The sequence below is a fragment of the Pelophylax lessonae genome (genome assembly GCF_965119305.1).
Source record: "Pelophylax lessonae genome assembly, chromosome: 4".
Lineage (NCBI taxonomy): Eukaryota > Metazoa > Chordata > Amphibia > Anura > Ranidae > Pelophylax > Pelophylax lessonae.
In genome coordinates this window covers 58,887,061-58,901,159 of record NC_138771.1, presented here as the reverse complement: position 1 = coordinate 58,901,159, position 14,099 = coordinate 58,887,061, and the positions used below count along the sequence as shown (strand labels likewise).

At 43.4% G+C, this 14,099-nt stretch overlaps 1 protein-coding gene across 1 annotated transcript in view; it reads right to left on the bottom strand.

Annotated features, from left to right (window-relative positions):
• SEMA4B (semaphorin 4B) overlaps positions 1-12,570 on the bottom strand; it is a 100,231-nt gene extending 87,661 nt beyond the window's left edge. The window contains exon 1 of the mRNA XM_082253225.1: positions 12,428-12,570. Coding sequence (XP_082109351.1) covers positions 12,428-12,530 — 103 coding nt within the window. The 5' untranslated portion in view covers positions 12,531-12,570. The remainder of the gene's footprint in view (positions 1-12,427) is intronic.
• Positions 12,571-14,099: the final 1,529 nt, after the last annotated feature.

Genomic DNA, 14,099 nt, shown 5'->3' with positions numbered 1-14,099 from the left:
CTGTGGCCATCTTAAGGCTCCGTTCACATGTGAGCGTATGGATCGCGGGCAGAACCGCCGCGGTTCCGCCCGCGATCCGGAGATTTATTGCAAATCGCGGGACGCAATACGCTCCAAAGAAGTACAAGAGCTTCTTTGGAGCGTATTGCGTCCCGCGATTTTGTTTGCGCGATGTTGCCGCGATTCGGCAGGCGGAAATCGCGGCAACATCGCTCGGCGTTTGGGGGGCTATTGCAAATCAACGGGCAACGCTAGGCGTCCCGCGATCTGCAATAATCTCCGGATCGCGGGCGGAACCGCGGCGGTTCTGCCCGCGATCCAAACGCTGACATGTGAATGCAGCCTTAATGAAATCTGCCACACTGCTCCAAACAGGGATCAAATCGCATAAGACACTCAGGGGTTGATTTACTAAAGGCAAATAGACTGGAGCAGTTGCTCCAGAGCTTAGTAAATGAGGTAAAGCTTTTCTTTGCAAAGAGTACAAAAAATAAATAAATAAATTGCCCCCCGAACCCCTGGACAGCCTGGGGTTGATTTACTTAAAGCAAATAGACTGTGTACTTTGCAATGTGCAGTTGCAGTCTACAAGAGCAATTGCTCCAGAGCTTAGTAAATGAGCAGAAACTCTGCTGACTTCCATCATCCAATCATGTGCAAGAAAAAATGCTGTTTTTTTTTTAATTTTTTCTTGCACGTGATTGGGTATACTTTTGCAAAATGAAGCTTTACCTCATTTACTAAGCTCTGGAGCTATTGCATTTGCAATGGGCACAGCCTATTTGCCTTTAGTAAATCAACCCCACGTTGTTCCGGGATGCTTGTGTGTACACTTGCAAGTTTTTCTGATAGGACTAGCTAATAATTGTGTAAAGAAATATCCTGTAATTCATTTGTACAGTGGGTTGTATGCAACACATGGGGCTCCCAGGCACCCTAACATGGCCATATTTTACATTATGCCTGAGTGTATGAGCCCTAAACATTAATTATCTTCCATTTTCCAATCTTCAAACATCAGAAGACAGTTAGTGGCTGTAATGCTCAACATATTATAGAATTTCCTATTGAAGAAATCCATGTGTGCAGCAAAGGGGACTTAAAGTGACACTAAACTCTGATTTAAAAAAAAAATAATGTATTCAAGTATGCATTTTTAACTTAAAGTGGAGTTCCACTCAAAAGTGGAACTTCTGCTTATCTGTCTCCCCCCCCCCCCCATCCGGTGCCACATTTGGCACCTTTCTGGGGGAGCAGGTACCTGTTTTTGACAGGTACCCTGTCCCCACTTCTGTCCGAGGTACGTTAGAAGTTCAGCTTCCTCTGCTTCTAGGCCAGTAAGAGCGCAGGGCGCCTCGCGCTTGCGCAGTAGGGAGCCGCCATTGCCTTACTGGCAATGGCGGCGGCAGCATCCGACATACGATGGAAACATCGACTGCGGTGCCGGCATCGCTGGACTCCAGGACAGGTAAGTGCCCTAATATTAAAAGTCAGCAGCTACAGTATGTGTACAGTATGTGTGTGCTGACTTTGAATTTTTGGAGGGGGGGGGGGGACACCGCTTTAACAAAAGTCCCTTCAGCCTCTTCCAAATCTCTAAATTCCTTTTTTTCTTGTTGTAAACCAACTTCCTCTTAGAGGGTGGCTTTGTTCTCCATAGTCCCACTGTATGTAGGAACATAGCCTCTCTCCTGCTCACTCCTGAGACGGACTATGGACTATGACACGTGTAGTTTACATAGAGCACAACTAACGTGTGCTGCTTGTTTCAAACAAATGGAAATGTTAGGAAAAGGAGACGTTTGGGAGCTCACAAAAAATATTACAAGGAGGCAGAAATAAACAGTAAAATAATTTCATGAAAAATATATTATCATGGCCATTAAATAGTGGATGTGTATAGATTATTTTTGGAAAATAGGGATATTGTTTAGGGTTTAGCAAGCACAAAATAAATATGTTCCTAAGGCCCCTTTCACACTTGTAGGACCTGAAAGTTACGCGACATTGCCACACGAATTGAAGCAATGGCTGTGTATACCAGGGACATCTTACCAAATGGGCAGTTGCCCGGGGGCCCCACCTGTCCAGCGACCTAGCTCCAGCCCCAGCCCCAGCCAAGCATTAGTCCCCATTCCCGTGTGCATCCCGCTGCCGAAATTAGCAGGTGGCAAGCGCCTGTCGGCCCTTCACTGCTGTCAGGCCACTTGGGCCATGGAGGGGGAGCCCACAACTGCAGGAATGCCCGTCCTCCTCCACGGGAACAGGTTCACACAGGACAGTCGAGTCTGACTCCCGTCCGTGTGTGTGTTCACCGGACCCAGCTGCCAAACTTGGAAGCTGTCATTAGCCTGGCACTGCTGTACCAATAAATATCACCTTATCGATCATTTGCATTTTTATTCTTGTAGGTGATTGTGTAGGCAGAGCCCCAGTGCACTGCATTGCCCAGGCCCTTTAATGCTCTTAAGATGGCACTGGTGTATACTTGAGGTCTATGGACCTCAAGTCACATCAAAGTCGGACCAAAGTAGTGCAGGGACTACTTTGAAGTCGCTGCAACTTGAAGTCACACAGATATGAATGGTACTCATTGGAGATCATGGGGTACGATTTGTCATTCCACTTTGCAGTCCCAAGTCGCATAACTGTGAAAGGGGTCAGTGGTGTATTTTGGTTTTGTGCTGCCCTAGGCAAGACTAAAATTGGGCGCCCCCCTCCTATGTAAATTTGTCCCACTCCTTTTTTAACGGATGTGACTCCCTCCAAAATTGAAGGACTACAAGCCCCAGCATGAACCCCTGAGATCTCATGAGAGGGGGGGTGAGAGGGGGTGGGAGAGAGGGGGGATGAGAGAGAGAGAGAGAGAGGGGGTGAGGGGGGATGAAAGAGAGGAGGGTGAGAGAGATGTGGGGTTGAGAGAGAGAGGGGGGGATCAAAGAGTGAGAGAGAGAGGGGATGAGAGAGGGGGGATGATAGAGAGAGAGGGATGAGAGAGAGAGAGGGGGGGTGGGGGGGATGAAAGAGAAGAGGGTGAGAGAGTTGGGGGGTTGAGAGAGATAGGGGGGATCAAAGAGTAAGAGAGAGAGGGGATGATAGAGAGAGGGGGTAGAGAGGGGGAGATGAGAGAGAGGGGGGTGAGAGAGAGAGAGAGGGGGTGTGAGAGGGAGAGAGGAGGGGTGAGTGAGAGAGAGAGGGGGATGAGAGAGGCAGCTCTAGCAACCAGTGGCCAATAGAGTCTCAGGTGGAGGGGGGGGCAAATCTTTTGCTGCCCCCCTGCAAAGTGCCGCCCTAGGCCTGGGCCTTGCTGGCCTAGGCCAAAATACAGCACTGAAAGGGGTCTAAAGCAAAGCTGCTGCTTGTTTATCCCCCATGGGCATGGACAGAGCCCTACTCTCCCCCCCCACCTCATTTATCAAAAGCAGTTCACAGACCTTTACGCTGCTGGGTATTAGAACCAGACCTGACCCCACCCTTTGACATCAAACGTGAACTATAAAACAGGTTAAGAAACAAGCATGGGCATGAGTCTCTCCTCCATAGACACGTGGGCTTTCATGTACAGGAGACTAAAAGAAGAAAGCGTTCTGCAAACAAGACCTGCAAATGAGAAGTTACATCTGGTCACTGTGTCTGGACAAAATAAACATGCAAAACACATTAACATGCCTAGGGATATCCGAAAAGGTTTACTCAGCCTGCTGTCAGTGGTCTAATTAGTGGATACTTGTATGTTTGTAGATCTCATCCGGTGGTTGAATCCTGGTGGACACCTTTAGGGCACATGTGTCAAATACATGGTCTGGGTGCTAGATTCGGCTCTCCAGGCCATTTCATGTAGCCCTTGCACCTCTCCTGCAGCTGCGGCACCCTCTTCATCTCTGCTCCCACTCCCACCTTGTCGGCAGCAGAGAGGAGGACAGAACTCCTCCACCAGATCCTGAGTTTTTTGTGCAGCTGTAGAGAGGGTCCTCTCTGGCCCCGTCCCAGCAGTTGGCAGCAGAAAGGTTGGCAGATCTTCTCCTACAGATCCTGTGCCTCTCTGTTCAGGCACAGCACTTCCTCGTTACAGATTCCCTTTATCTTTTGCGCCGCTGGTGTCAGCGGCTGCATGCAGCACAAATATCTCCTAAAGGCCTCTTGCACACTGCAGCTTAAAAATGCTCAGTACAGCTTTTTTTTTTCTGAGCTAAAATAGAGCCCATTCATTCTTAATGAGCCTATGCACACAGCCGCGTAAATGAGCGCCGCATTTTCTTCAGAAAGAACAAAATAGAAAAATCTGCATTTTTGGTCAGTAATTTGCGCCTGATGCGTGCAAATACGCGCAAATACGCGCAAATGCGCTCAAATGACCCAAAATGCCAATTGAATATCAAGAACGCTAGAATAAATTTACACGCATTTACGCGCATTTGCGCGAGCGCATAAGCGCGAAAATGCGCGCAAGTGCACGCATTACAATTACGCCAGGAAACGTAGATGCTCCAACAGGAGTATCGTGTGTAAGCTGCCAAACGGTGGAGGTTTAGGAGACATTCATTTTACCTACAGGTAAGCCTTATTATAGGCCTTATAGGCTTACCTGTAGGTAAAAGTTAAAAAGCGGAGTATACTACCGCTTTAAGGCCCGCACACACGATCAGAAAATCGTACAAAATCTATTTTTAAGTGAACGTACGATGTTCTGATCGTTAGTACACAGCTTTCATATGAAATTATCCGAAGGGACAAACACGAACATTTTTACGATACCAGATTGTACAATTTTTATTTAATTAGTACAGTTTTCCTCTGAAAATACGATACAATACATCACTTCTGAATTTTTATTCTGTCGCACCAGAATTTTTGAACTTTAGTAACCTCCTCATTTTCTAGATGGAGACTGGCATGCAAAAACAAAAAAAAAATGGACGATCATTCTCCCGATAATCTCATCATGTGTACCAGGCTTTGGGCAGGATTGTATCTCGCGCCTCTATATTTTATTTTTTTTATGTTATTTTCCAGAAGCAAACAACTCAGGATCATCATTGGCAGCAGTCTACACTCAGTTGTAAAAGAAAACAGGAGCCATGGGGGGGCAGATGAAAGCTGTTGAGCGCAGAAGACAGCTGGGCACCACTTCACCAAAATAGACAAGTTATTCCTAATATTTATGACCCGTGCCTATAATATACCTCCCGTTCAACTATATACTGCGTCTCCTTATGGCACAATGACCAGTATTGTACACTCCCTGAGATAGGAAAAAATAAATAAAACGCTATTCCTATATTGTCGTCTTTGGTAAACAATATCAGATATACGATATATGTACAGTCATCCATAGAGGAGCAAGGGTGATATGTGACAGATGTGTCAGCGCTCATTAATATTTATACACGTCTCTCATATACTGTTCATGTTTCAGTGTCAGCAATGTGATTCCGTAATCTGCTTCCTTCTACTCCAAATAAAATTCTAAAAAGAGAACAGACCAGGAAATCAATGGACACATCCAAGATCATTATTACTATAACAGGGGATTTATATACAGTATCTCACAAAAGTGAGTACACCCCTCACATTTTTGTAAATATTTTATTATACGTTTTCATGTGACAACACTGAAGAAATGATACTTTGCTACAATGTAAAGTAGTGAGTGTACAGCTTGTATAACAGTGTAAATTTGCTGTCCCCTCAAAATAACTCAACACACAGCCATTAATGTCTAAACCGCTGGCGACAAAAGTGAGTGCACCCCTAAGTGAAAATGTCCAAATTGGGCCCAATTAGCTATTTTCCCTCCCCGATATTATGTGACTCATTAGTGTTACAAGGTCTAAAGTGTGAATGGGGAGCAGGTGTGTTAAATTTGGCGTTATCGCTCTCACTTTCTCATACTGGTCACTGGAAGTTCAACATGGCACCTCATGGCAAAGAACTCTCTGAGGATCTGAAAAAAAGAATTGTTGCTCTACATAAAGATGGCCTAGGCTATACGAAGATTGCCAAGAACCTGAAACTGAGCTGCAGCACGGTGGCCAAGACCATACAGCGATTTAACAGGACAGGTTCCGCTCAGAACAGGCCTCGCCATGGTCAACCAAAGGAGTTGAGTGCACATGCTCAGCATTATATCCAATGGTTGTCTTTGGGATAGACGGATGAGTGCTGCCAGCATTGCTGCAGAGGTTCAAGGGGTGGGGGGTCAGGTTGTCAGTGCTCAAACCATACGCCACACACAGCATCAATATGGTCTGCATGGCTGTCATCCCAGAAAGAAGCTTCTTCTAAAGGAGATGCACAAGACAGCCCGCAAACAGTTTGCTGAAGTCAAGCAGACTAAGGACATGGATTACTGTAACCATGTGCTGTGGTCTGATGAGACCAAGATAAACGTATTTGGTTCAGATGGTGTCAAGCGTGTGTGGCGGCAACCAGGTGAGGAATATAAAGACAAGTGTGTCTTGCCTACAGTCAAGCATGGTGGTGGGAATGTCATGGTCTGGGGCTGCATGAGTGCTGCCATCACTGGGGAGCTACAGTTCATTGAGGGAACCATGAATGCCAACATGTACTGTGACATACTGAAGCAGAGCATGATCGCCTCCCTTCAGAGACTGGGCCGCAGGGCAGTATTCCAACATGATAACGACCCCAAACACACCTCCAAGATGACCCCTGCCTTGCTGAAGAAGCTGAGGGTAAAGGTGGTGGACTGGCCTAGCATGTCTCCAGACCTAAACCCTTTTGAGCATCTGTGGGGCATCCTCAAACGGAAGGTGGAGGAGCGCAAGGTCTCTAACATCCACCAGCTCTGTGATGTCATCATGGAGGAGTGGAAGTGGACTCCAGTGGCAACCTGGGAAGCTCTGGTGAACTCCATGCCCAAGAGGGTTAAGGCAGTGCTGGAAAATAATGGTGGCCACACAAAATATTGACACTTTTGGCCCAATTTGGACACTTTCACTTTTCACATTAATGGCTGTGTGTTGAGTTATTTTGAGGGGACAGCAAATTTACACTGTTATACAAGCTGTACACTCACTACTTTACATTGTAGCAAAGTGTCAGTTCTCCAGTGTTGTCACAAGAAAAGATATAATAAAATATTTACAAAAATGTGAGGGGTGTACTCACTTCTGTGAGATACTGTAGCGCCAACAGTTTGTGTAGCGCTTTACAAAGTAAAAGCAGAAAGTACAATATGATTCAAGACAAGAGGGCTTGGAGGGAGATACAACCACCTTGCATGGAGGAAATATGGGATCAATCATTTATATTTTAAATGCTTTTGTAATACAACAATATTTTGTGCAGATTTAGTCGTTTATTTTCTGTGAGCTTGCTGGAGAGGATGCCAAGTTGATCGGTGTTGTGAACAGGAATGAGGGAGTTAATGTGCTGAAGGTATCAGGAGGGGGGGATGAAAGAGATCCACACTTTACTTATCAACACAGCCTCCAGTGTAGTCACAGGTCACCAGACCAGAGGCAATCTGAGCCCATTAGAATAATAATAACAAGGGATCTAAAGGGCAGGGTGTGCCCAGAGCCAACTACACAACAAATAATGAGAAACACGAATCTCACTTGTTCTATCACCGACAAACAAGGTTGTTGAAAAACTTCTTGTACAAGTTATATGTTTGGATCAATATTTGTATAAATGTAACAAGTTTTCATAAATATGATATAAATGTAACAAATTGTATTTTATAAATGTAACAAATTACAGGTTTGGATCAATATTTGTATAAATGTAGCAAGTTATCATAAATATGATATTAATGTAACAAATAATAATAAATATTATATAAATGTAAGTTATAGGTTTGGATAAATATTTGTTTAAATGTTATAAGTTATATCCTGGTATAAATACTTGTAACCATACTGTAAAGTTTTTTTTGACTGCTTTAAACCAGGGGGTGCGCATCCGGTGGCCCTTGGGCCAGTTGTGGCCCTCAAAGCCCTCTGATGTGGCCCTCAACCTCAAACCAGTGAGACGCACTTCTATTATATCCTGTGGGTTTGGTACACTAACGCCAAGATATAATAGAAGTCTATGGCAAAGTGCCGCTAACCCACAGGAAAGCAGCAGGAACATGGCGCTGTACCCACGATGCGGGTAAGCCGCTGTGCATCACTGTGAATGCAGCCTTATAGGGGGCTCAGGACAATAAGGGCTCATTTACATTTGCAGTATGAGGGAGATAAAATCCCATAGTTGAGACTTTTTTTTACCACAACCCCCAACCACTGGTGTAGTGTCAGGCAGTTGCAATGGTGATCCTGTCCCATGCTTCAGATGGTCTGTGTGGCCTCTTTGTCACATTCTGTTTTACACTTGGATAGGAGGGGCGGCAGAGGCAGCATATACAGGAACTGGTCCTCTACAATTTCCTCCTGCAAACACTGAAATCCGGCTTCTCCTCCTCTCCCTCCCGCCGGCATTCAGCGGCTGCAGGAGGAAAATATTCATTATGCAATTCAAAATAAAAAATTTGAAATTCTGAGCCATTTCATATCATTGTGGCCCGTGACCGATTATCAAATCACTTAAGTGGCCCTTGCTCTTCAAAAGGTTGACCACCCCTGCTTTAAGGCCTCCTTACCATAACCATAAGTAGAGCTAGGGTGAGTTTGCACCTCTCTATATTATTAGGCTGTATTTACAGTATATGCCAATGGTTCTAGATGTGCGTCTGGCCAGAGGGGTAAAAAGTAATGTTGTACATGAGTCAGCCCACTGTCTAAAATGAGGAATAATCCTCTAATTTTGGGATATGTGATGAATAGGATATGTGAATACCTTCTGTTTTAAGACCGCTGTAGGCCACACGCACGCTGCAATGTTGGCGTCCAATACTGGAGTTTCTGTGTGCCCAGGGAATGCAGGTGCACTGTCCAGCACCGATGCCTGCAGCCTATCAAAGTCTATGAAGAGCTGAAATACACTACAGCTGGATACTGTACTGAGTACTATTGGTTTTTAAGGCCCTACAGGTTCAGGGACGCATGCCTGGAACACTGAACACCTGGTCTATGTCCCTGAACGCACACAGCTCAGAGTAATACTCAGTCCAGTCCAGCTTATTTCAGTGTGCATGTGACCTTAATGTGCTATAAATGTAACAAATTACATCTTTGTATTAGGCTTCATTTATGGCGCTTTTCCACTGCATGGAACGGATCGGCTTGGCTCGGTTTGGCGCTTTTCCACTGCATTGTACTGCATGGTACAGTTTAGAACAGTTCGGTACGGTTTGGTACAGCGGCGCTTTTCCACTACATGATATGGCTTGGTACGGTTCGCTTAAACAGTACCACCTCGGTTGGGGTTCCAAGCGGGCCGTACCTATACCATATCCCACAATCCTTTACATGCTGCCTTGATTGTTTATCACTACTAGCCACTGATTGGTCAGAGAATCGTTGTAATCCCACCCACTTACTAACTTAGTGGAAAAGCAAACCGAGCCGAGAAGAGCCTATACAGTGCTGAAACGTGTCGACTCGTACCACGCAGTGGAAAAGCAAACTGAGCCAACCAGGGCCAAGCAGTGCCGAGTGGAGCCAAGCCGCCGGTACTTGCAGTGGAAAAGTGCCATTAGATTTGTGGTTGGGGGGGGGGGACGGTAGCAAAAGTGTGGTGTTGAGCTGCATTTGTGCAGCCCCCCAACTGCCACCCTTAGGCTGCAATAAGCAGTTGACGGGGGTTTACATGCTGCGGGCATGATGCTTTGATTCCTGACAGCAGCAAAGTTGACCCAACTTGTAGCGATTGGCAGGCGGCAAGCCCACTGAACGCTACACATTCAAGTAAATAGAGAAGTGCTGCAAATGCCCCACAACCGCATGCGATGCACATGGTTGCGGTGCGTTGGTTGGCAAATATGGGGTTAAAACAGGCAGTGAGAAGGCATTGCATCACTTTCTCACCGCCTATCAGTAGCCTCCGGAGCATAATCCGAACATGGATCGGGCTTCAGAGGCAAGGGAGATTTAGACGCATGCAAAAGTAACAAGTTATATATATCTTGGTATAAATATTGTATACATGTATCCCAAATTCACACCTGAGTGTTTTTCAGCAAATTTCCCTACATCGGACTACACTCAACATGCAGTATCCCATTCGCTCTAATTGTCGCTGTTCACACTTGTACACTCAGTTGCCTTATGTTCAGAAAACGTACACAAGCTTTTTTATAACCATGTTCAGCTATTTTTGTCCCCATGGACTCCCATAGTAGCCTCTCCTCCTCTAGAACTGCATTGTATTTATTTTTTACTATTGGTTGAACTAAACGGACATTTGTCTTTCTTTCACCTGACTAATGGTAGCCATACACGCTTTGATAAATACCCGATTTCTCTAGAGATAGGAATAATTGATCTATAGTCAACAACCCAATCAACATGCCACACATAGGGAAGTGGATTCTCATCTTTAGTTAAGATATGATCAGAACTTACAATCGTAAACTATTGATTGCATCTCTGCTTCCACCATGTAACCTCAAAACGTATCATATTCAAGAACAAAGTATCTCAGTGCTGCTGATCGATGGAAAATGATTGATAATTTTCCACCCTAGCCATTCAACTCCCATTTAAATGGAGTCTAAAGCTGGATACACACTATACAATCTTCTTTAGATTTACCAAAACCATATAATATGAGATTCAAACCTAAACACTTTCAATTTGTATGCAATCAGGCAGGCCCTTGCACTACATAGTTGAAGGTAAATCTAAAGAAACAAACAAAAGTTGTACAGTGTGTATCCAGCTTAAATCATTCCGAAGGGAATTTATGCCTATTCCATTGTTTGCTGATTAGATTGTTTTGATCATTTCCACCATGTAATCTCATAATCTGATTGACCAAAATATGATCATATTCACTAACAAATTACTCAAAGCAGCTAATCAACACAAAATGACCAATAACTTTCTGTCCTGACCGATCACCTCAGTTTGATTGAACCTGATCTAACCTGAGTCTAAACTGATCAGAAAGGAAGTTATGGCTAATCAATAAGTTTCAGAATCGATTGTTTTTATTGTATCAGTTGCATAATAAAATTGAAGTATGCATGGCCACCATTAGCGCTGCTGATCTATTCCAGACTTAGTTTGACTGAATCACAACTAAACTGAGTCCAAACTGATCAGAAGACAAGTTATGCTGATTTGATTGGATAATAAAATGAAAGCATGCATGGCCACCATAACAAGTATATAACAAGTTATATCTGAGTATAAATATAGTATATAATATATTTAGGTTATATCTGAGTATAAATATAGTATAATGTATTTAGGTTATATCTGAGTATAAATATAGTATATCATGTAGCAAGTTATATCTTGGTATAAATATAGTATATAATGTAATAAGTTATATCTTGGTATACATATAGTATATAATAGGATCTATCTTGGTATAAATATTGTATATAACGTAATAAATTATATCCTTATAAATGTAACAAGTTCTATCATGGTATAAATATTGTATATGATGTAACACGTTCTATCTTTATATAAATACAGTATATAATGTAATAAGTTATATCTTGGTATAAATATAGTATATAATGTAACACATTATAAATATGTATACCTTTAACAAGTTATATCTTGCTATAAATAGTGAAAATAATGTAACAAGTTCCATCTTTATATAAATATAGTATATAATGTAGCAAGTTCTATCTTGGTATAAATATAGTATATAATGTAATAAGTTCAACCTTGGTATAAATATTGTATATAACGTAATAAGTTATATATTTATAAAATTTAACAAGTTCTATTGTGATATAAATATTGTATATAATGTAACACGTTCTATCTTTATATAAATATAGTATATAATGTAATAAGTTATATCTTGGTATAAATATTGTATGTAATGTAACACATTATAAATATGTATACCTTTAATAAGTTATATCTTGGTATAAATAGTGAAAATAATGTAACAAGTTCCATCTTTATATAAATATAGTATATAATGTAACAAGTTCTATATATGTATACATTTAACAAGTTATATCTTGCTATAAATAGTGTAAATAATGTAACAATCTTATCTTTAAATAAATCTAGTAAATAATGTAACAAGTTCTATCTTGGTATAAATATTGTCTAGAATGTAACAAGTTCTATCATAGTATCAATGTAACATTTAAAAAAAATAAACAGAGAAGACACAGAGAAGGAGTGTTGATGGGACATTAGAAGTGGATGATCCCCTTTTATAGAGCCAGGCATTGAGCAGTGATTAGTGAGAAGTGTGATTGGAAGGTCCGGTACACAGAACTGTCACCCCGGGTAACTCCCCAGCCCAGCACTCAGCAGGGGCCCCTCCACCCCCCCCCCCCAATTAACCCCTTCCTGCCATGGCAGCAACCAGCACTTACCATACTGCAAGGTGAGTCTAGGAAGAACCTCCTCTGTAGACTGAGCCAGCAGGAAGGTGGCCAGTGTGTGTCCCATGACAAAGATCCATGCCCAGCTCTCCATAGCCCAGCCTGGCAGGAGATGGTTTGTATAATCCAGGGATCGCTCGGTGTCCGGTGCGGGGTATAATCCCAGGCGGAGGGTCCGGAGTTGCTCGGAGATTTACACTGAGATGATGAAGAAGAAAGCAGACTGAAAGTTTGCAGAGTGCAGAGAGGAGGACCGCCCAGCTGGAGGACTGCACTCCTCCTCCTCCTCCTCCTCTTCTCCTCCTCCTCCTCCTCCTGGATGACCTGTCACAAATAAATGGAGCTTTAAAAAACAACTCAGCAAGGTTATTGTGTAACAAGAGGTGAGAGCTAGGAATTCCTCCCCTGCAAGTTTTTATTTTTTATTATTTCTAAAAAGGAAAATTCCTAAAAAATATTTTAAATGTCCTTTATAATGAAAAGTGTAAAAAGTTTGAGCTGTACAGACATCCCAAGAAGTTTTTCATATTTTTTTTTTAAATATATTATTATTATTATTATTACTATTATTATTATTATTAAGGATTTCTATGGCACCAACAGATTGCGAAACACTTCACAACATGAAAGCAAATACAATACAGGAGGAATCACACACTATACTGTGAAGGGTTAATAAACATGTAAACCAGAATGGCAAGAAACTTTTAAAAAAACCAAATCCAGGCACAAAAAGAATGATTTAAAGACAGAGATTTAAAAAAAAAAAAAAAAAATTGAGAATAAACACATTGCTTACCATGAATCAAAAACATGGGCAAAACTTTTTTTTTTCCTTTTGGATAGTGGAAGTGAGGCAGGGGAGGACTGGGCCAGGGAGCAGGGGGGCAGTTGCCCCCGGGCTGCTCCGATTACCCCATACAATGGCTGGACCGCTTCTGCCACAGACATGCCTAAAAGTCCCCACCACTGACCTACTGAGTGCAGGATGAAGACAAGGACAGAGGTCAGAGCACAGCCCCCCCCCCCAGCATGGATGGTGTAAACTGTGTCTGAGCAGAGGCGAGTTCCATGCCCCACTGGAGACACTCCTTCCCCGGCCAGTCCCAAACAAGCTGTCCCAGCTCCCCCCAACTGCCCCCTGCTGGCCAGGTCAGGAACTGGGATTCAGCCGGTGAGTAGAGAGTACCGGGAGGGACGCTTCAGCCTGGAATGGGGGTCAGGAGGAGGCTGGGAATAGGGAGAGTGGGAGCAGGCCGAGTCGCTGCACCATGGGCCTCTGGTTTGTACTTGCCCCCTGGGCTGAAAGTTGTCAGTCTGCCCCTGAAGGGAGTGTTAAAACCACTGTCAGGTTTATTGCTTCCCTTTTTGTCCCAATGGGGAGATTTCCTCTCATTTTATGTCCCATAGCCAAAAGAGGAAGTGAGAGGAAATCCCTGCAAATTAATAGGAATCTCTTGGGGACCCCCAGGTCACCAGAACTAGTGTCCCTATTGGAAGATTTCCCCACTGTTACTTTTCTGTTGACAACCGAAAATTTGGGATTTTCTTAGGATCCTTTCACACGAGCGCTCCGATCAGATCCGTCTGTCAGTTTTTTAGGCGGATCTGATCGGATCCTCCATGCATCCTTATGGGGCATGGGATGTCAGCGGAGATATGT